At 38.5% G+C, this 24821-nt stretch overlaps 1 protein-coding gene across 3 annotated transcripts in view; it reads right to left on the bottom strand.

Moving 5' to 3' along the window:
- Positions 1-24821, bottom strand: part of DOCK1 (dedicator of cytokinesis 1) — a 525973-nt gene that overhangs the window by 126228 nt on the left and 374924 nt on the right. For all 3 annotated transcript variants that reach the window (XM_067533435.1, XM_067533436.1, XM_067533437.1), the window contains exons 30-32: positions 18315-18393; positions 11484-11584; positions 757-815 (exon numbers count right to left, since the gene is read on the bottom strand). In XM_067533435.1, the coding sequence (XP_067389536.1) occupies positions 757-815; positions 11484-11584; positions 18315-18393 (239 nt within the window). The remainder of the gene's footprint in view (positions 1-756; positions 816-11483; positions 11585-18314; positions 18394-24821) is intronic.

Here is a 24821-nt window from a genome sequence, read left to right as displayed (position 1 = left end):
GGGTCACTCACCAGCATTGATTTCTTGTCGTGGGTGCAAGACTTAAAGCTCAGAAACTGAGGCATGCCCTGGTAGTCAGTACCCAAATACACAGGAAACAACGTTCTAAGTAACACTAAATATTTTAAATAAATGAAACATATTGAAAAGTTCTATTAACCATGATGAGCACACCATAACTATATACAAAAAATCTGAAAGGAAGAACACTTGAGAAGCAAGTCAATACAATCCAACACCCAATCATGAGTGGCAAGAAGGAACTGAGGCTGGTTGGGGCAGCTCCACCCTTTATAACATCATGCAATAGCATGAGGCAGTGGAGGACACATGAAACACCACCTTGCTGAGTTGTCCATCACAGCCATGCAGAACTGAACTGCCACCTTCAAGCAGAATTGTTGGTAGTCAGCCTTCATTCTGTCCCTTCTGTATGTGATTTATGATACAGTTTCCAATGACAGGATCATATACACAAATGAAGATTAAAAAAAAAAATTGAACGGTTGCCATTAACAGAATACCAACCATCCTGTGGGAGGTGAGAGTACTGTGGAAAAAATACTAAGTCTTTTATTACATGATTACAATCTTAATTAAGCTTGCCTGGGGAACTTTAATTCTGGCATTAATTGAATTCTGAGTGCTTGATTTTGTAACCATTCTTTTAGGAAGGTTTTTTTAAAATGCTAAATAGTTTTTATGAATATATACACAAAATGAGTGATCAAAAGAAGAAATGCTCTGGCTACTCACCTAAGTTATACCACATGTCTCTGATCTCAAAACCAATTTGCCTCCTCATGTCACCATACCTAAAAAGGAACACACTTCTTTATAAATGGCAGTAGGCAAAATGAATTCAATATGACAACTTGAGTAGCATTTAAAAATTCTACTTGAACTTTTAGGAAAAGTCCCTAAAGTTCCAAAATAGCAATTTATACTAATAATACAATATAGCACCATTCATTTAGTATTCTAAAATGCTTTACAAACATTTATTAATTAAGCCTCACAGAACCCTGTTAGATAATAAACCCATTTTTACAGATGGATAAAATATATAGTGGTTAATGACTTGTCCAAGACACGGAGAAGATGCATGGAGCCAGAAGCTCTGGCTCCCAGGCCTGTGTTCTAATCTCTACACTACTAGCTCTCTCTTGAAGGAAATATATTGCAATTTCTAGAAAAGAGAGCACACAAATAAGTCCCCTGTGGGAATCTCTCTTTGCCATATCTGCATATTACATAACTGTCGTTTGGGAACATGGGGGTGGTTGTGTAGATTAATGAGAGTATTTTCTGTTTTTCAGTCTCTAATGGTGGATGAAAGCATACTGCACAGCTTTACTGCCTAAGGGATATTTTATTTTTATACATATTCTTAGCATATATAGATTGTCCTAGAAAATGAAATGAGAAATACCTCACAACATCTTTTACACTGAAGTCACCGCACAAAGCCACAATGAAAAAGGATTTTTGGATTAGAAGTTTATGCAGTGATATCCCAAAACAGAGCCGATGGCACTAATGCTTCACATCCAAGCTCAATATTCACTTCTTAGCAAACTATCCTGGAGCCTCTCTACAGTAATGCAGATTGGGGCCTAATCTAGCTCCCAGAAATCAATGTAAAGCTTCCCACTGGCTTCATTTGGTGCTGGATCAGGCCCTTAGTGAGTTCCTAGAATATATTTGCCTGATGGAGTATACATTTAAAAAAAAAATCATTGCTTCTCTCATATTAGTAAAATTACAACATTTGGTAATTGCAAAGGGTCTCCCTGACATTTGTGTAGATTAAAGAGATTCTACTGTATTTTTAAAATGTCTGCTGCTATTTAACACTCACATAAAATCCCAGCTAAGTAGAAGTGATATTTGTTTCACAAGTAAATAAAATCTTATGCTTCAAGACCCAGGACTTTACTGGTTGCTGAGCAATTTCCTTTCTCACTTTATTGCCTAGAAAAATCTAATTCTATTAAAATTATAATTTGTAAAACCATTATCACAGAGTTTTAGAAGTCTGCAAATTTTAATAACTAGTCTTGTCCAAGACCTGCTCTGTTTACCTTTATTATCAGAGATGAAGAATATCTCTTACATTTCCTCCATAATGCCGTTTATAGAACAGTTTTAGGCACAGATTGGTGAAAAAAAAAAAACCCTCAAAGTTCTCACCTTATATGGGTAGTGAACAATTTCATTCAGAATGTCTTCCTCTGAGATTAAAATATAAGGCATTTCCAGTCTGACCACATCCCAAATTCTCCCTGCTCTTTGTTCCTTAGATCTCCTACTGCCTCATGGATGTATACAAGAGGTGTGCATGTCTAGATGCATGTGCACACATGCGCATGTGCGCGCACACAGTTAAATCTGTGTATGTATGAAACATTATATACATACACTATTTATCATGCAAGTATTACCTCTACATACATGATGCATATATACCTTACACATGTGTGTATATATACACATTTATATTATAAATATATACATATACATACATTATACACACACACACACAATGTATAATTAAATACATAAATAAGTAAAGACAGAGAAAGACAAATGTATAATGTGGAGGTAATATCCATATGATAACTTGGAAAGGCACATGAAATTGCCTGGGTATGTGAGAAGTAAACATAATTTTCCATAGGTCTATGACCACATTATCTACCAACTAATCCTACTGCCTGGGACTTATTCTAACATTTAACCTCCACTCTCCCAAATAGCTTCAAACACATAAATTAAAAATAAAAATAATAGATAAATAAATATCCTCAGCCTGCCAGAGAAGCATTTCCTTCTCCCTCCCAAAGTTACCCTTGCCTGAGGCTTGGGATGTGTAATATTCAGTCCTATACCAGTAATTACCGTTCTATACATAAAAATGTCATGATTTTAAAGCCTCTTATCTTACAGCCCTGCGGGGACAGACACAGAAAGGCACCCAGCTTCCTCAGTGAGGTCTAGCATTCCCATCTAGCTCTGGAAGGGTATGAGATTAAGGATTTTAAGGCTGTAACATTTTCAGGTGTTTTAAAAAAAACTAAAAAACTTTCAAGTACATTTTAGCGGGTTTTATAGCCCTGTATAGTTGGACTCCAGGTTAATAACCTAGTTTTCCTAGTACACGGATATGACAAAAAGTCCCAATAAAAACAAATTTAAACTCTTCAAGTTTGCAACAGTAAAATAGCTGTAACATATGTGGCAGATAGAGAATACATGATTAGTGTTATGTGAAGATTTTTATTAACATGAGTTTGAGGTGATCCATATAACTAAACTGTGACTCCACCTCTAATGAGTAATATCAGCATCCCAAACTCATGTCCATAAAATACCAACCCATCATGTATCCTTTCTCTGTAGTGCATGTGTGTATACACACACACGGCTCAGATTTCAAAGCTATCACATGGGGAATCTGGATGTCCAATGTGTCCAAATCCCTTAGGAACCTTTGAAAAACTCAGCCTATACAAACATTTTAACTATCCAGATTTATTCAGACTGCAGTAAGGCAATTCTTGAGGCATGGTTTTCTAAGTGTAATAATCATGCTTCTTGGAATAATTAATGCTGAAATGGTGCTGGTGGCAGAGAGAGCACACCCCAGGAAGTTACAGAACCCCCTCTATTGTGATATGCTTGCCTATGCAACAATAGTCAGTCTCATTGTGTTCTTTGCATGGTTTGTGAACTCTCTGGGTTTTGAGTGTTTTGGGGTGAGGGGAGGGATTGATTGGTCTCCAGAGGAGACAGGAGATGGCCATGACTATAGGGCTGGGTTCACACTAAAAGACTTCTGCCTGCACTGCTATGCTGGTCAGGAGCTGTGCTGACAGAAATCCCTAGTGCAGACACAGCTACAATGGCAAAGCTTAGATTGTTTAGCTTGTGGGGGGTGATGTTTTACTATGCCAACAGAAAGCACAGCTGATATATTTTGCCAGTATAGCTTTGTCCACACTAGGATCACTATTTAGGTATAGTATAGTCATATTCCTATACTGGTAAAGCACTTCTAGTGTAGACATGTCTTTAGTGACTGCAGTCATATTTTTCCAGGAACTCTTTTACCCTGTTTGGGATTGGGATAAAGCTCACTGAGGCTGGTGGGTGTAACAGCTGCCTTCCATTCAGGCTAAATGAGGGAACAATTAAATACCCCTTTGTTTAGAGACAGCTGAAACAACAGGAGCCACCAGCCTAAACAAAGGCCACATGTAAGGTTGTTTAGGAATCTGAACTATGTATGCAGAAGAATTTCATTATAGGCTACATGTAAAATTAGGTATGGGGGATTAATTTGATTGCATCTGTGTGTCTGTGTGAGAGAAGAGGTGGAAACACTACTGAAGCAGATGGAGAAGGAGCCCCACCCTGACACAGCCAGAGTGATTTTTGGGTAGAGCGCTGGTAGAAAAAGCCTTGAATCTGTGAGTAAAACTATCTTCTGCTGACTAATTCCTATTGTGTTCAGGAAAACAGGACTTTGTTCATTCTTTGTAAATAAACACAAATACCTGACTCCATTGTCAATTTCTCCTCCTAACCAAACAATCTGCAAGACCCTGAAATGTGACTAACAACATGGGTCAAAAAGGAGGAACTCCTATATGGTAGGTGTCCTTTACGCGAACTGCCATGTTTCTTGCCATAGACAATTCTGAAGGTGTCAATCCCTTCTTACTCAAAAATAAACCAAAATGTCCATCTCTGTTTTTCTATAATCTGCCGATCTAATAAAATAAATTGTAAGTGCCCTTCTGGCATCAAAGCAATGTATTTATTTTGCTATGTGAATGTATAATCTTGATGTGAAAGCAGCAGAATAGTTTCCAGGATACTTATGATACCCTGTATTTATTTCAGGTACAAAGTCACGAGCGGTCTTGAGAAGAACTTTCTCTCATTGCATTTGTAAATATTCCGCTTTCATCAAGAAGGCCTGAAGTTCAGATGTACGTCCGTCAGAACACACAGTGATTACAAACGATGTTTTAACGGTCAAGTGAAGAAAAGATTCCAGAGCAAGTGTATTGAACATCATGATGGGGTGAATTGGAACTTGAATGGCAATGTCAAGGATAAGGGCTCACGCAGAGAGAGAGAGAGAGATGCATCCTGGAAGTGAATGCATGGCTGCATGAATGGTGTTGCCAGGATGGCTTCAGCTTCCTTGACCCCGGGATGCTGTTCTGGGAAAAAAGGACTGCTGAGTGGAGATTTGGTCCACTATTGAAGAAGCGGAAGAGTATCTTTGGATATAGATTGGCTAACCTAGTATGGTAGTCTTTAAATTAGGTTTGACGGGGGCAGGAGACAAAAGCCTACAAGTAAGTAAAAAACACGGAGACCTGAGTGATGGGTTGGAATCTGGGTGAAGCATGGGTAATTATAGCAGGGACAAAGGAGAGACAAGAGGGAACATAGAGGGGAAATCAAATCAGAATCTTAGATGTCTGTATACTAATGGAAGAAGTATAAGGAATAAACAGGAAGAACTAGGAATACAAATGAATAATCACAACTGTGACACAATTGGCACCACAGAATTTTGGTGGGATAATACACAACTGGAATATTGGTATAGAAGGATACAACTTGCTTAGGAAGGACAGGCAGGGGAAAAAGGGAGTAGGTGTTGCCTTCCATATTGAAGATGTATATACAGTACTTGCACTGAGGTTCAGATGGAAAAAGGAGACAGACTTGTTGAAAGTCGCTGGGTAAGGATAAAAGGGTTAAAAAAAACAAGGGTGATGTTATGACGGGTCAACTGCAGACCACCTAACCAGGAAGAATAGGTGGATGAGGCTTTTTTCAGACAACTAACAAAATTATCCAAAGCATAGGACTTGGTGGTGATGGGGACTTCAACTACCCAGACATCTGTTGCAAAAATAATACAGCAGGGCACAAATTATCCAACATTGGAGACAATTTTTTTATTTCAGAAGGTGGAGAAAGCAACTAGGGGAAGGCTGTTCTAGATTTTATTTTGACAAATAGGGAGGAACTGGTTGAGCATTTCAAGGTGGAAGGCAGCTTGGGTGAAAGTGATCATGAAATTATAAGAATTCATGATTCTAAGGAATGGTAGGAGGGAGAAGAGCAGAATAAAGACAATGGATTTAAAGAGGGCAGACTTTAGCCAATTGAGGGACCTGGTAGCTAAGATTCCATGGGAGGCAAGTCTAAGGGGAAAAGCTGTTTGAGAGAGTTGTCAGTTTTTCAAAGAGACATAGTTAAGGGTATAGGAGCAAACTATCTCGCTGCATGAGAAAGACAGAAAGCATGGCAAGAGGCCACCCGGGGTTAACCAGGAGATCCTTAGTGATATGAAACTCAAATAGGAGTACTACAAAAAGTGGAAACTAGATCAAATTACAAAGGATGAATATAAAAAAAAATCAAGCAGGCAGGGATAAAAGTAGGGATAAAATTAGAAAGGCCAAGGCACAAAATGAGATTCAACTAGCTAGAGACATAAAGGCAACAAGAAAACAGTCGACAAATACCTTAAAAGCAAGAGGAAGACCAAGGTAGGCCCATTACTCAATGAGGGGTGAAAGACAATAACAGAAAATGGTGGAAGTGCTAAATGCCTTTTTTACTTCAGTTTTCACCAAAAAGGTTAGTAGCTATCGGACATCTAACATAATGAATGTCAGTGTAAATGGAGTAGGATCTGAGGCTAAAATAGGGAAAGAACAGATTAAAAATTACTTAAACAAGTTAGATGTCTTCAAGTTGCCAGGGCCTGATGAAATACATCCTAGAATATGAAGAAGTTGACTGAAGAGATAGCTGAGCTGTTAGTGATTATCTTCGAAATCTCATGGGGAGGACTGGAGGAGGGCAAATATAGTGCCAGTCTATAAAAAGGGGAATAAAGACAACCTGGAGAATTACACACCAGTCATCTTAACTTCAATACCTGAAAAGATAATGGAGCAAATAATCAAACAATCAATTTGCAAACACCTAGACGATAATAAGGTGATAAACAACAGTCAACATGGCTTTGTGAAGAACAAATCATGTCAAACCAAACTAACAGCTTTCTTTGACAGAGTATCAAGCTTTGTGGATGGGGGGGAAGTGGTAGACGTGGTATATTCTGACTTCAGTAAGGCTTTTGATGCTATTTTGCATGACCTTCTTATAAACACACTAGAGAAATACAACCTAGCTGGAGCTTCTATAAGGTGAGTGCATAACTGGTCGGAAAGCCATTCCAATAGAGTAGTTATCAGTGGTTCACAATCAAGTTGGAAGGGCATATTGAGTGGAGTCCCACAAGGATCAGTCCTGAGTCCATTTCTGATCAATATTTAGATAATGGCATGGAGAGTACACTTATAAAGTTTGCTGACAATACCAATCTGTGAGGGTTGCAAGTGCTTTGGGGGATGGGATTAAAATTCAAAATGATAAACTGGACAAATGGTCTGAAGTAAACAGAATAGAATTCATTAAGGAGAAATTCAAAGTACTCCACTTAGGAAGGAATAATCAGTTGAACACATATAAAATGAGAAATGACTGCCTAGGTGGAAATACTGCAGAAAGGGATCTGGGGATTGTACTGTATCACAAGCTACATTTGAATCAACAGTGTAACACTGTTGCAAAAAAAACCAAAAAACCAACAACTGTAGGATGTAACAGCATTCTGGGATGTGTCAGCAGCAGTGTTGTAAGCAAGACTGAAATGTGATGTGGGTAATTACAGGCCTGTTAGTTTGACCTTAGTAATATGTAAAGTCTTGGAAAAAATTTTGAAAAATAAAGTAGTTAAGGACATTGAGGTTAATGGTAATTGGACAAAATACAACATGGTTTTAGAAAAGGTAGATCATGCCAGACCAACCTGATCTCCTTCTTTGAGAAGGTAACAGATTTCTTAGACTAAGGAAATGCAGTGGATCTAATTTACCTAGATTTCAGTACGGCAGTTGATAAGGTTCCACATGGGGAATTATTAGTTAAATTGGAAAAGATGAGGATTCCTATGAAAACTGAACAGTGGATAAGGAACTGGTTAAAGGGGAGTCTACAACGAGTGATACTGAAAGGTGAACTGTCAGGCTGGAGGGAGGTTACTAGTGGAGTTCCTCAGGGATCGGTCTTGGGACTGATCTTATTTAACCTTTTTATTACTGATCTTGGCACAAAAAGTGGGAGTGTGCTAATAAAGTTTGCAGATGACACAAAGTTGGGAGGTATTGCTAATACAGAGAAGGACCAGGATATCATACAAGAAGATGCAGATGACCTTGTAAACTGGAATAATAGAAATAGATTAAATTTAATAGGGGAAAGTGCAAGGTCATGCATTTAGAGACTAAAAAAATTGTTTTGTTATAAACTAGGGACGCATCAGTTGGAAGTGACAGAGGAGCAGAAGGACATGGGCGTATTACTTGATCACAGGATGATTATGAGCCGCCAATGTGATGCGACCGTGAAAAAAGCTAACCCAATCCTAGGATGCATCAGGCGAGGTATTTTCAGCAGAGACAGAGAGGTGTTAGTACTGTTATACAAAGCGCTGGTGAGACCTCATCTGGAATACTGTGTGCAGTTCTGGTCTCCCATGTTTAAGAAAGATGAATTCAAACTGGAACAGGTGCAGAGAAGGGCTACTAGGATGATCCGAGGAATGGAAAACCTGTCTTATGAGAGGAGACTGAAAGGGCTTGGCTTGTTTGGCCTAAACAAAAGAAGGCTGAGGGGAGATATGATTGCTCTGTATAAATACATCAGAGGGAGAGGAATTATTTAAGTTCAGCACCAAGGTGGATATAAGAACTAATGGATAAAAACTGGCCATCAGGAAGTTTAGACTTGAAATTAGATGAAGGTTTCTAATCAACAGAGGAGTGAAGTTCTGGAACAGCCTTCTAAGGGGAGCAGTTGGGGCAAAAAGCCTAGCTGGCTTCAAGACTGAGCTTGATAAGTTCATGGAAGGGATGGTATGATGGGACAGCTTAATTTGGCAATTAACTGATCTTTGATTACTAGTGGTAAATATGCCAAATGGCCTGAGATGTGAAGTTAGAGGGGGTGGGTTCTGAGTTACTAAAGAGGATTCTTTCCTGGCGTCTGGCTGGTGAATGTTGCCCACATGCTCAGGGTTTTGCTGATCGTCATATTTGGGGTCGGGAAGGAACTTTCCCCCAGGGTAGATTGGTATAGGCCCTAGGGGTTTTTGCCTTCCTCTTCAGCATGGGGCATGGGTCACTTGCTAGTGGATTCTCTGTACCTTGAAGTCTTTAAACCTTTATTTGAGAACTTCAATAATTCAGTCACAGGTTAAAGTCTATTACAGGAGTGGAGGGGGTGAGGTTCTGTGGCCTGTATTGTGCAGGAGATCAGACAACATGATCATAATGGTCCCTTCTGAGCTGAAAGTCTATGAGTCTAAGACACAAGAAGTAATTCTTCTGCTCTACTCTGTGCTGATATGGCCTCAACTGGAGTATTGTGTCCCATTCTGAGCGTCACATTTCACGAGAAGATGTGGATAAATTGGAGGGCAACAAAAATGATTAAAGGTCAAGAAAACATGACCTATGAGGACAGATTGAAAAAACTGGGTTTATTTAGTCTGGAGAAGAGGGAGAGGGGACATAACAGTTTTCAAGTACGTCAAAGGTTGTTCCAAGGAGGAGGGAGGAAATTATTCTCCTTAACCTCTGAGGATAGGACAAGCAGCAATGGGCTTAAATTGCAGCAAAGGAAGTTTAGGCTGGACATTAGGAAAAATTTCCTAACTGTCAGGATAGTTGAGCTCTGGAACAAAATGCCTAAGGAGGTTGTAGAATCTCCATCATTGGAGATTTGTAAGAACAGTTTAGACAAACACCCTTTAGGAATTGTCTAGTTATTATGTAGTCCTACTTTGAGTACAGGAGACTGGACTAGATGACCTATTGAGGTCCCTTACAGTCTTACACTTCTATGATTCTGTGATTTAGTTGCCAAGGAGGAGGAGGAGATCTTCCCTTTGTTTAAAATAAGGATTTAGTCTTAAAAACTGGAGCACATTTAATCCTAATGATGAACCTTACCTGTTACCTCTCATACCACTTCTGATGGCCACCTGGTTGTAGCCTAAAAGGGCTCTGAGATTTAGGCCATGACATGATTTCTTGGTCATTTTGTGGGTGGGGGCTGGTGCTGAGTGAGAGACTGTAGAGAGGAGGGCTGTAGAGGGAGGTGTTTCTCTCTCCTTCCCTCAACAGCAAGTCATTCAACTCTGGGCAGCACTGCTTTCAGAGGCTGTGAAGCTGGCTCCACAAGTCCTAGCAACAAAGGTTTCCTTGCCTCAGTTGAGTGCTGTGTGGACCAGAGGACGGAGAATTAGGAAAGGGGAGAACTCTAGTTTGGCTGTGTTGGGGTGGAACAGGCGGAAAGGTGGCAGAAGGTAGAGGGGGCATAGGGTGAATTACTCCTTCCTTCCCCCTCCCAGGTCTTTCACTGGGTACTATCAACCCAGGGATTTTTGCGGGGACTTTACCTCTCCTCACCTAGAGGATCCAACCCACAAGGAGGCTTTTCACAAACCAATTAAAGAAATGCCCCACAGGTTGAGTAGCACTACACTGAGCTATGCTGCCTCTCACCACAACCCTGACATAATGCACTTCTATTCTGTCAGGCAAAATTAACAGTGATACCAAAGACTGCATAAGCACAAGTGTGCTGAATGCAGTGTTTTGATTGAAAATTTAAATATTTATTAATTTATTAAAAATATTTTTACTTTGAAAGAATCCACACAGATTGTTTAAAACCACTAAGTTGATTTTTATTGTCTCTAGCTTATTCACTCATTGAAGGGCACATTATGCTGGAACTTAATGAATTAGTGGCAGAAATAAATACAGTGTGCAAATCCTCTGTGCTCCCAAATCTTTATGTCTTTTCCTTCTGACAGGTTTATTTGCTGTGAAATTTAGAACTTAATCCAGACAGTTCAAATTCCCTGTCCAGAAGAAGGCAATGTAATCCCTTTTAACCAGGAAACCATACAAGTCTGCAGCTATGCAACAAAAACATTCTTCAGGGATATCTCAGTGACACTGACTGTAGTGAGGAAGGTTCACTGTAAAAGGCCTTTAGGAATTAGGCAATAAAGAATACAAGTGAAACGAGATTAGAATAAGCACAAATCTAAAGAGGCTTTAAAAAACTCTACTTTTAGAATATGTTCAGACTTCTGAAAGTCTTGACTATGAACAGATTGCAGCATAAGCCCTTTTAGATCTTGATTCAACGGTAGGGACATATACTATATTTGATTCATAGTTTTAATACCAACATTTCATTACATCATGATTACATCTCAATTTGTATGGATTTATCTAAGGAATTAAACAAAAATTTATAGGCCCTCAAATTCTTGCCCACAATTCTATATTAGGAACCAGACTTACTTGTTAAGTATTTTGGCTCTTTTAGCACTTGAAAAATTCTCCAGTTGTAAAGATTCTTGTGTAAGAAAAGCAACAGCCAGGTGGAAGTAGTTGTTCCAAAGCTGAAAATCATAGAGATGACATGAATAATTACTATTAAATCTCTGAAATGTTCTTCTGCATACCTATAAAACATCTTAAAAGTACGTAATTTATGTACATAAATACTAATAGAAAAAACAATGAAGACATCCTCTTCCTGAAGAGCTCTTAGTCCATCTCCATACTGTGTATACTTATAATGAAACAAAATCTACACAAAATCATAGGTATTTTGATGATTCAAACACAATGAGACATGAATGTATGTGTATGTATATCCCCCAATCTCATATATGAGACAGAATGTGTATATGACAGAGAGAGAGTTAAATCTACTGAATGCCTATTAAAGCCTGCGGAAGGACAGATAGGGCTGGCTGCTCATTGTACAATTATCTTTGGAAATACTTATAGGAACATAAGTTTAAAAAACCTCCTCGGTCATCGAGTCCAGTCCCCTGCTGTCATAGGCAATCCCATCATATCATCCTGTTCATAAATGTATCAAACTCCATCTTAAAACTAATTAGGTTGTTTGCCCCCACTGCTATTGGAAGGCTGTTCCAGAACCTCACTCCTCTAATGGTTAGAAAGCTTCTTCTAATTTACAGCCTAAATTTATTCATGGTCAGTTTATACCAATTTGCTCTTGTGCTAACATTTTCCTTTATCTTAAATAGTTCTTCTCTCTCTCTGGTGTCCCCCCTGCTCCCGATGTATTTATAAAGAGTGATCATATCTCCTGTCAGCCTTTGTTTTGCTAGGCTAAACAAGCCAAGCTCTTTTAGTCTCCTGTCTTAAAATAAGTCCTCCAGTCACTTGTTTATCCTAATAGCCTTCTCTGCCACTGTTCCGGTTTGAAGTAATCTTTCTTGAACTTGGGTGACCAGAGCTGTACACAGTATTCCAGGTGAGGTCTTATCAGTGCCTTGTAAAATGGCATTAACACTCCTCTATCTCTACTGGAAATATCCTGCCTCATACGTCCTAGGATCACATTTGCTTTCTTCATGGCTGCATCACATTGGTAGCTCATAGTTCACTCAGGATCAACTAATACACCCAGGTTTTCTCCCCTTCTCTTTTCTCCGCTTCTCCCCTTCATCTAACTGATAGCAACTCATAGCAACTTCATCCAACTCATAGCAGAAATTCTTGTTAGTCCATAAATGCATGAACTTGCATTTTGTATTATTACATTTCATCCCATTTCTGCTACTCCAGTACTTTAAGTTACACAGTTCTTCCTGTACAATATTCCAATCCTTCCTAGTATTGATGATGCCTCCAAACTTCATGTCATCAGCAAGTTTCATTAGCACACTCCTATTTTCTGTGTCAAGGTCATTACTGAAATTATTAAATATAATCAGTCCAAGACTGATCCTTGAGGAACTCCACTAGTAACTATCAACGGAAGTTTCCTATAATGAATCTCAACAAATCACAAAACTGTAATAATGATAAGTCTCCAGCCCACATTCCATTGTGTGCAGCTGCCACAGAATTTGTTTTCAGAGAAGCAGTGCCAGTGCTCGCGACCATTGATATACTATCCACTGCAGACCTCAAAGCATTTCCTGAAGCATTCTGCATACTTTCAGGGCTCTATAAATAAATAAAAGTGCGTGCATTTATCTGATTAAAAACTAAATTTATATGCAAATTAGGTACAACCATCAAGCTTTTGGGAAGTTGCCAACAGGTCTCCCAGTGCTGTAAAGGTTGTGCAAGATCAGGGTGTTTATTTTTGCAGTGGCACACAGACCATACAGCTTACTTATTGGAAACATACAATTTTCAATACTCTATAAAATATTTAATAGATTTTAAAAAATCTACTACAATAAAGAAATCTCTAGGTGACACACACAAAATCAATTAGTAAAAGAGATACCAGACTAAATTGTTTCCTAAACCAGAGCAACACTCAGAGCAAGAGAGAGCAGGAAAGGAATATGATTATGGGTCACCAATTCTCTGGGCTAGCCCCAGATTCAACATGATATACAGCAGCTTCCAGGATGCTCTAAATGGTGCCACTGGCACAGGGTATTTAATAGGTCCTATGCTAGTGGAGAATAGGCATAGTGGAGGATAGGCAACTCTGCTCTGTCATACCCTCTACCTGCCTTCCCCTCACCAGGAAAGGTAAAATCCTGTAGGTGCAGGACCCAGCTGTGGCACGTCTGTGCCAGCAGGGAGTTCTCCTCCAACACAAAGGGCTGCACACTGGTGACCAGATTATGGCCCTTTTGCATTGTAGCTATAAAGAGAATGTGGACCACATTATTCAGGCTTTGTTGACTCATCTGTGGAAATAATGGTTCCAAACTGAGAAACCCCAGCAATGAGTCTTCAAACATTTAAATCTGGCCATGTTAGGGGATTTCAACAGTCAAGACATAACAATAGCAGAGAAGCAGTCTTTAAGGTAGCCAGGCCCCAAATCGGTGCAGAGTTCTACAGACCAATAATTATACACTGAATTGTACCTGGAAATGCAGTTGAAAAGAGTGCACTAGCTCCTTGTGTAGATACTCTTACTGTGCACTCCAAGTTCCTTTGTACGCATTAGCTTAATACACTTTGGAAATGTACTAAGCTAAACCACCTGAGGGCACCGTTAGTGCACAGTGAGAGTGTCCACAAAGGGAGTTACTGCTGAATAGCTAGTGCACTTTAAATTCACAACCTAGTTTATTGAGCACTAACTTCCCTGCGTGTCTTCATCCAAGACTCTCAGGAAGACACTTGTAAAGCTGAGAGATTGTACTGTCCGAGTCTGATGAAAAGATAACTTAGAGCTGAGCATCTGCAGCATATTGATGGAAGACCAAACCAAACTACCTCACCATCTCTCCTTGTAACCTCACAGCAGCAGGAGGGATGAATGAACAGAATCCTGCAGTATCTCTCAGAGGAGAACTCTTGGAGAAGAGTTGGATCATCTCAGAGAAAGCAATGCAGACATCCATATGCCACTCCATCTATCCCTACACGGGCTCACAATCAAAACAATACCTTGTGGTGAACAGTCATAGGCAGATAAGAGATTTAAAATAATCAGTACGGACATTTGTCTTTTGTTCCTTACCCGGAGATCATTTACTAACCGGACCAAGGCTGTCTAGAAGTCACAGTCATGCATAAAATAGATTGAAATAGGTCCAAGAAATCTGAGATCACCAGATAATACCAGAGCTACTGCACCACAACATTCTGAATAATAGCTTGTTTACATGACAAAGTTGCACTGATTTAACATCAGGTGTGATTTTATACTAATTTAATTAAACCGGTGCAAAATAGTGTGTGGACACTTATTTTGATCTGGGTAGTTTCTCTTAAACTGATTCCTAAACAATTTAAAATGAACTGAAATAAGGTTGGTTTAAACCAAAACAGGGGCATTCACACAGCCTTTTACATCAGTTTAACTAAATTGGTTTAAAAATTGTATCTTAAGTCAAATAGGTGCAACTTTCTCATCTAGGCAAGGCTTAACTTTCCATCAAAAAGGAAGGTGAGAGTAGAGCTGTAATGAGGAAGATTATCAGTATCAAGATATGGCTTCATGGCCCTAATAATCACTTCTTTGCGATATACTGGAACCTTGCCCTCAGAATTTATTGACCTGCTTTCTCTAACAACAGATCCAGTGTTTTCAGTACCTGAAAGGTGCATGGCTTCAATGAGTAGATTTCACTTGATGTTCTTTAAGTGGCTCTAGAAATTCAGTAGCTGAGATTGACAAACTCCATGTTGCAGTTGTGCCTTCTCTCACACCCCACACACGCAGAACTGCCAACCGCAGAAGCAGCGAATTTGGCCCATATATGATGAGTATTATCCACAAAAAAGGTAGAGAATTGCACTTTGAATTCAAGTGGAGATAACCTAGATTCATGTGTTTACAACCCAGAACTGTTCCACTGACAGACGTCGTAAATCCTAGGTTGGAGAAGAGGGAATTTTCCTTTGCCTACATTATGACAGTGGCATAAGATTACAATGTAATAAATCAGAATAAAAGTGTGATTTCCACTATGGGCATTTTAGTCTCCCTCCTTTCACCTTTCATCTGCTGCAATGCCAGCTGTGAATTATCTCACTGCAACTAAACTACCAAAATTAACCAAAGGAAAATGAATGTCACAAATGGCAGACCAAGGCATTTCCAACGTTGTATAGTATTTTTCCTGTTACTCAAAATAAGAAACAATCTTTCAGTTGCACTTCTTGATTAATAAATTAGAATGATATAAAATCAATGTGGCACATATTACATGGATTAAAAATTGGTTAAATTTTATATCCCAAAATGAAATTATAAATGGAGAATCATCTTCAGGTGGCTATATTTCTAGTCGGGTCTGACAGAGATCAATTCTTGGCCCTATGCTATTTTGTGTTTTTATTAATGACCTGGAATAAAACATATAAATATCACTGACAAAGTCTGCAGATGACACAAAAATTGGGGGAGTTGTAAACAATGACAAGGACAGGCCATTGATATAGAGTGATCTGGATCACTCAGGAAGCTGGGCTCAAGCAAACAATGTGTATTTTAATATGGTCAAATGTAAAGTTATAAATCTAGGATCAAGAAGGTAAGCCATCCCTACAGCATGGGGGACCTACCCTGGGAAGCAGTGACTCTAAAACAGACTTGGGGATCATGATAAATAATCAGCTGAACACTAGCTCCTAGTGCAAGACTGCAGCCAAAAAGGGCTAATGCATGCCTTGGATATATAAAAGGATAATATCAAGTAGGCGTTGTAAGGTTATATACCACCTATGTATTTGGCACTGGGGCAACCACTAATGGAATACTGTGTCTTGTTCTGGTGTCATAATTCAAGAAGGATGTTGATACATTGGAAATGGTTCAAAGAAGAACCATGAGAACAATTAAAGGATTGGAAAACGTGTCTTTTAATGATTGAGGTCTTTTGAGTCTATCTGTTTATTTTAACAGAGAAGGTTACATTGTGACACAGTTTATAAGTACTGAACCTTCATGGGGAACAATTTGATAATGGACTCTTCAGTCTAGCAGACAAAAGTACATGATTTACTTGCAGGAAGTTGAAGCTAGCCAAATCCAGATTGGAAATAAAAAGCAAAATTTTTAGTGATGGTAATTAACCATGGGAACGACTTGCCACAAATTGTGGTGGATTTTCCATCACTGGCAATGTTTAAATCAAAATGGGCTGTTTTTCTAAAAAGATATGCTCCAGTTCAAACACAAATTAATTCAATGAAGTCCTATGGCCAGTGTTGTACAGGAGGTCAGACTAGAGATCACAATGGTCCCTTTTTGCCTTAGTCAATGAATTTTTTAATTATGTCTCATGCCATTTCAAAATCAGACATTGTTTCCACAAATACACACCTAACATGGCAAGGAAGATGCAGCATGCCAAATTCAAAGGGGCACCTAAATCTGAAAGTTTGCAGCCTTCAGATGACATTTCTGGAGACCACGTAGAAGACCTCTAAATCATGATATAGCCCAGGGTTCGGCAACCTGCGGCACACAAGCAAAAAGTAGCATGCATGCTGACTTTGAGTGCCACGCAGCACCCTGGCCGGAGCTGCCCTACTCCATGCTTGCCACGGACACTGCTGCCGGCACTGGGAGAGGGGCAGAGGGGAAAATTGGGCACGGCCCTTTGTTAAGGTTGCCAAGCCTGATATAGCCTGAAATCCATAGCCTACAATGCTTCTATCCTTAATTGAGGAATGCAACTACATCCCCAGTTTTTGAGCCCCTTGCCCATGCTCCTCACACTGATCTGAGAGTTTGACTCATTAAAAATTTTTTATAATCTTCTCAAAAACTAAATTATTTTTAAATGTGATCTCATAGCAAGGATCCTGTTGTAGTTTAGCTTTAAGATGGGCCTGAGTTGCAAAGTTTGCACCTGGATGTAAACATTCTCAAACAGGGCTGATGGTTATGGTATAGGCATTATAGGCTTGTTCCTAACTCCCCAGCTCCTGGAATCATGGGATTAGATCAAAATTACAGTTTTTATTTTGAAAGTAAGTTTCTTGCCATCATGGTTGGGAAGAAAAGCTTGAAATTTGTGTACAGAGTGTAACTGATGCAGACATGTCTACCTGAGTCTGCAGACAACTTCAAACAATGGCTCCAAAATAGGAAACTACTCCACTTCAATGGAGTGTTAACTCCAAGACTGACTGTTCTGGGTTACCCTGCCAACACTACACCATCAGAGAATTCTGTGCATGGCAGGGATAGAGGGAGTGCAATGGCTCCGTCCCAGCTGCCCAAGCAGATACACCTCAGTTGCTGGGGTAAGTACCAGCTGCCACTCCTCCGTCTCCAAGGGTGAGAGAGGAATCCTGCAGCCACCTCTGCTTGTTTTGAGGGGAGAGGGATCTCTTTTGTTCCCACTCCTAGAGCCCTGAAATGCCTTAATCTGGCTCTGTTCTCAAAGATCACGTCCAGGCTTTGGGTTCAGCCTGGTTCCTGAGAGAGGGGGACAGGCCATGAAATTTGGATCTGGATGCCAGTGTCTTCAAAGTACAGGGTGTTTGGGCTGTATCTCTAATTTAGCATGTCATAGAACACGTTGTATAAATTCAGTGTTCACACTCCAAGGAAGAGACGCATAACAACAGATAAATATATAGAAACTTGGTTTTTTACCTGAAATTTATTAAAACATTCTCATTAGTACCAAATATACAGTTTATATCATCTCTTACCTGCAACTCAAAGTTGGCTTGGTCAAGAAATTTTTTGTTTAGCATATCTGCATACTGATTAATTGCTCGCAGGAAGACTCTGAAAGATCAAGAGAAAATCACATAATTACACACTTATACTTTGGCACCTTTGTAAGTTTGGCATCCCAATTAGCTACAAATCTGAGGCTGACTGGAAAGAGAAAGCTGTAGCAGTTATTTGAAAAGCAGTGTGATCTCACCACTGTTAAGCATACAGAATAATATGCAGATGTTCTCAAAATCAAACAACTAAATCAGCATATGCAGAACTAAAGAAACAGAAGAAATGTTTTGGCTAAAATCACTTCTCTTTAAAATACCACAAGATAATCAAATAATAATTAAAAATTCATTTCATTAACAAAAAGTGCAAATTAATTAATTTTTAACGTCACCGTGTCTTACTGTTATATATTTACCATTAAACTGTATCTTAACTATTAGTTCAGACACGACATATTTTAAACTAACAATCAACTATTCACCAATTTATTTATGGCACAGTGGCCCAAAGTACATATCTGAAGCTTTAGAAAAATGTTTCATCTAGTCATATGCTCTGCTCTGCTTTTAAAAAGATAAACTAGGATCCTGCCACAGTTTACTAGTTTTCTAAAACAAGAAACTTCTCAAATACTAGTAGGTGTTGTTTTGAGAAGCTTTAAAAATAAAAGGTGTTTAATTAGGATAAGTAGGTCTCTACATATTCATGGTGTCAAACAATAAAACATTTATTCTTTAGCCTCCTGGTCTCTGCTTTTGAGACAAGCATTATATTCCAGCTGAAAATTGCTTAATTGATGCTATTAGACTGTCAACAAAAGCCTGGGTAAAGGAATACGTCCTTGGAGCACACTACATACTGTAGGTTTGTTTTATTACTTTTCAAAGCATGTGCAATAATAAAGACCAGACACAATGCCTCCTTCTAATGGCCTCTCTCTTTTTGCACAATAGCAATCTGTAAAGGAGAATCCACATTAGAATACAGACAATAAACTTAATTACTCTTTCTATATTTCAGCATCAAGCAACAGAAAATGTAAGAAACTAAAGTTAGGGACACATGACATATTGACAGCTAGAAATTATTTTCACAGGAACTAAGAGTCTTATCAACACCTGAACAATATGAAAGACCCCCATCTTTGTCACATCTCTCTCAGAATTAAGGAAAACAAACCTCCAGTTGCATGTACACAGCAGAATAGGAAATGAGTTTCTATGTAGACTACCTGCTTGGATTTACTTACTTTTTTAAGACATTCTGATACCTTTATGATAAGCACAGTAGAAATTCCTATACATGACAGACAGACCAGATACCTGCTGTAACCTTGTCACTTAGAAATTAAAGAACATTTATGAAGGAGCAAGGGAAAGAGTCTTATTATGGAGTCAATTATGCCTAAAAACTAGAAAGATAGTCCATTGGCCTATTAATCTTTAGCAGCAGAATAAAAGTACAAAATTACTTTAATGTTTTTTTTAATCTTACACTAAACTCTTCTCCACTTTTCATATGTATACATTTTGAAGTATGACCCTAGCACTTCTCAAAAAACACACAAATATATATATGTGCATCCCCAACATGCACACATGCACTAGAACGTTTGCAAAAACATGTATGTCTGCATTAGTTACCTTTGTCAATATGCATTTTGGGAACAATTAATTTAATGGATTTTACAAATAGGATGAATTTAGGGTAGACTGAAAATAAAACTGGAGACACGTGTAATATATATTTAGATCTTACAGCAATTCAGTTAATCTACTGTGATATATATAAAGACTGATTATCTTTCCTTACATTTCCTTTCCTTTCCAGTTTTAATATAAGAAGAATTATGCCTATAATTTAATTATATTGCCTCAAGATATCACAATAATGGATTCAATCTGCTCCACCTAATTAAGCTTTGGAAGAATTTCAGGACTTTACAGACAAATATTTTCTTAAAAATGTAAGGTTCATATTTCATTCTGTGCTGTTTCTAGTATATAATAATGAATAATGAGCAAATTGACTACTGAAAAGCAACAAATAGCTTTTAATATTTTTATATATAGTATACTTGACAATATAAACTCTAAATCAGAAAGTTGCAAATTCTGTATTATTGCTTATGTGTTGGAGCTGTAACGATAACAAACATTGTTTACAAAATATATATTTATGAGTAAACTGCCAAATGAATTAGGTGATGAGAAAGATAAAGGCCTCGATCCTACAGGTTACAATGTGCAAATAAACCCAAGTGCTCATGCAGAGCCTCACTGAATTCAATGTAATTTGTAGGATCAGGGGCCCAAAAGGACAGCATAATAAACGTTGCAAACAAGTCTGTTTGTAAAGCACATTCATACACATAAATTACTTCCTACTGTTCATTCTTATCAGAGTAAGCATTCACCTATGGTGTCAGAACTATTTAACATTAATCAGTAATCCTACTGAAAAAAAAAGTTTTTCTGTTTGGAAGGTGCAACATGTGTTGATGCTGACTTTTTGGTAAAACAGTTTTTATTATAAGTTATAATTCACACTTTAGTTCCCAATAGATGTTAAACCAAAAAAAAATTGAAAGGAAAACACGTCAGAGGAAAAGCTTTTGTACAGCTGTGTTTTAAGTTGCAAAGAAATGTTAAAACATCTTTGCTACATAAATCAATGGTCTGGACATTATCAAAGTGACGTACATCATCATCAGCTATATGTATCCAAGCTCCAGAATTCAGATCTGGATTGTGATTAATACAGTGTACCGGGGAAGGGTGCAGTGAGGTTGAGTTTGTATCTTGGAATTTAGTTCTATCCATTACAGAAGCAAGACCACTTGTGTGATCTCAATACGGAGTATTTGGATCTGGATTCTTTATTCAGGCTTGTCTCTAATGATAATGTTACAAAAACAACTAAGGCCCAAAATTCTACTCTCTAGTGTCAAAGACATCCTTGTGATACCTAGGAGTTCAAGCTTTGCTCTTAACTCTGAACTTGCTATTATTTCTAATTTGTATAGAGCTCAAAATGCATCAGGTATTTTACACAGAAAAATATGGCCACGTCGTTCCTGGGCATGTGACGATGCGCAGACAAAGATGGGAACAATACAGGCAAGGGAAGGGGAAGGCAGTGTGACTCATCAGCGAAATGCGGACACACTTCTGTAGTTCCATAACACAGGGTAAAACTATCCTGAAAGAAGCATGTTTGAGGAAGGACTAGAAGAAGAGGGAGGTGGCATGGCAGAGCGGATAATGGGGGAATATCATAGAAGTAGGCCAGAAGAAGTGAGTGAAGAGAGGACACAAAGGGGGAGTTCATCAGATGGCTTGATCAAAAAGAAGGGTCATGGATAGAAACAGGTCTACGTGTGTGTGGGGTGAAGTGGCAAAGTAGTATAGCAGCTTAAACTTTTGGTGGTAGCTGATGGGAAGCTAATGAAAGGACAAAAGGAGAACAAGGTAAGAACTTGAATATTTCCTTGCTTTTGTGGCTTTGACTCTTACCTTCAGAATGTGAAAGGATTTTTTTTTTTGACTCTTTAAGAAAACAGCAACAAAACCATTAACCCTGCCTCTCCATCATCACTACAGACACGTTAAATCAATGCTCTGTAATCTCTAACTGAAATTAATGCAAACCACCCCTCTCTGACTTTCCTCACTCTCATTCCTTTCTCATTTCAGCTGATCCAAAGCATGTACCAAAAAGCATTCTTTATGACATACTCTGAGCAACTTTCTAGCCCCTCTAAAGTCAACTAGAGTTTTTCCATTGGTTTTAATGGACCAGGACTGCAACCCATGTCTCCACAATTCCTCATTCTCGTCATTGGCTCCAACTTTTCTCCTGCATGACATTCAAGCTTCTCCTGATTACAAATAATAGAATGGATTTATCTCAAACTTTTCAGAAATAAACCAACCTTTGGACTGAGATAAAAACATGGAAACTTAAAAAAAGCAACTTGGAAGCAAATGAAAATAGTGGCTCTGATTGAAGTCAAGTTGCAACCTTAATCATATTGTTTGCTATAGCCTATCTCTCAGATACCGCTCTTTGCTTTTATGTAAAATTGTAAATGAGCCTGCTTTTGTTTGTGGACAGACGTTTTTGTACACAAACACAAAAATGGCTGGCAGTAAATGAAAAAGTTTTAAGCTAAAAATAGGAAACAATGCAAAAAGTAATCTTAAGGTAGTAAATTTAAAATAAGAAACATAAAATGTGAAAGTTAAGGTTCCCACTGTACATAAGTATGTATCTGAATCAAATGTGAGTATTCACAGACCTTATACATATAAAATCATCTTGGACAAACTACAAGCCAATTGAGACCCAGTCTACACTCACCTCCGAGATTCGGCGGCAGTCGATGGGAGTTATGCAAGCTACGCAAAAAACTTGCGTAACTCCCGTTGACTTCTCTGCTTCTCTTCTGCACACCATCTTCACTGCACTGCGCCGATGGGAACCGGTTCCCGTCGACACAGTGCTACACCACTTGTGAAGGTGGTCTTAGTACGTCGATTTCTGGATTGACTGAGCAGGTCTTCATTGACTGCTCAGTTGATCCAGAGAAATCAATCTGACGGCGGCGAATTTGCCGCCGTCAGTGTAGCCATAGCCTGTGAGAGAAGGAGGGAGGGAGTAAGAAAGAGAAGTGAATTTAGACCTGGTCTACCCACAGAGTTACACCAGTGTAATTTGTAATCAATTTAGTTAATCGGTGCAACTTTGTGTTTAGACACACTTAAGTCTACTTAAACTTAGTTTATATTGGTCTAGGTCTCCCTAGGTGCAACCAGTTGTAAAATGATAACTGTATCCACACCAGGATCTGTGCAATTAAACTGGAACATGTTGTGTGTAAAGCAAGCACATAATTTAGGCCTACTGCCCTTGTATCTGGAATTATGTTTCGTGTCCCATCCCCTGACCTGAAGTATTGACCAGTTGAAAACTGATTGATCTTCTTGCGATCGTGTCTCAATTGGATTGTTTTAGCCTTTGATCCTGTTCTCATCTTCACTCCTTTCTCCTCAGCCTCCTCATTTATTTATTTATTTAAGAAATTGCCATTTTTTGCTATCCCAACACCCTTTTTGGAAGAAGGATTTCTTTGCCTGTTGTAACTGGCATTTATTAGCTTCATGGGTCAGATGCTTCAGGGGTCAGACAAAGCCCAGAGATATTGGGATGGCTGCCATGGAGCTGCAAAAGAGAGCTGCTGCAGCAATTATTTAAGGACTAGAGCTATTTGGAAGACAACAATTCTATTTCAAGACAACTTTCAAGATTTCAAAATTTGTTTTTGTTCCACATTGGAACAAAACCAAAACTTTTAGAGCATTGGAATTATGGAATTATGTCAAAATATCTGTTTTTTGGATCACAAATGGAGCTTTTCAATCCAATATTTTTTGTGTAGGGTGGGTGGGAGGGGGGCGAAATGATGAGAAAAAGAGAGAGAGAGACATTTAGATCAGAGTTCATTCCAGATTACGCTGAATCTGGCAGAACAGAAACTTGAACCTGGGTCTCTCACATCCCAATTCAATGGAGTTGAAACAGGTATGCGGGAGTAATAAAATGAAGTTTTCAGTGTATAATTTTAAATAAATAAAAATACACTGCATGTATATAATACCTTCTATTCAAGCATATCAAAGTTGTGGTTTTTTTGTTGTTGTTGTTAACAACATTGGGTATCACCCCCATTATACAGAAGGGGAAACTGAAGTGCCTGGAGGTCTTCATTGACATAACTTTTAAATTATTCAGACCCCACCAGAAACCTTCTAACTTTATGTTGTTTTTTATCCATTTATTATATAGTAAAATCTCCTCTTGACATGTATCAGTGAATAAAACCCCGGGGTGAAAATCTGGCTCCTGTGAAGTTGGTGGGAGAGGAGTTTTATAATTTTTGCGTATCTTAAAACTTCAAACAACCACCAAAATAAAGGGAATGAAGACCTGGGTAAAAAGGATCAAACCAGTGTCTGTGGAAACCACAAAGCTACACACTTTTCCACAACAGAGTTTATCCTGGAAATAATGACAGAACTTTTACTGCAGCATGGCTGAAGAATGATGTTGTCAGATATTTAACATAAAACTATTCCAGAATACAGTACTGCATTATGAAAAGCAATATCTGCATTGCAATAAAAGTAACATCCTCCCTGAATAATTATGAGTTAATTGAAGAAAGGGGACGTTAGAAAGGGGAATAATCAGAAACCAATTGAACTACTATAGCCTCCTGGCACAATTAAGGTTACTAAAATGACATTTGTTACAATCAAGCCTACGGCACTTTCTAGCATATCTGTTACCGAATGTTTGGTGCCAATAAAACATAAAAATGTTGATGATACATTATCTGATAAAAGGAGGTAAACATCCAACTTTGATGTAAAAATACTAAAACAAAAGATACATTTTGTTTCTTATTAAACTGTTTGGGG

This window comes from Emydura macquarii, unplaced genomic scaffold (assembly GCF_026122565.2).
Source record: "Emydura macquarii macquarii isolate MOO-44397 ecotype Brisbane River unplaced genomic scaffold, CSIRO-AGI_Emac_v2 contig_3343, whole genome shotgun sequence".
Taxonomy (NCBI): Eukaryota; Metazoa; Chordata; order Testudines; family Chelidae; genus Emydura; species Emydura macquarii.
Note: the sequence above shows the minus strand (reverse complement) of the source record. Positions and strands in the feature narration are given on the sequence as shown.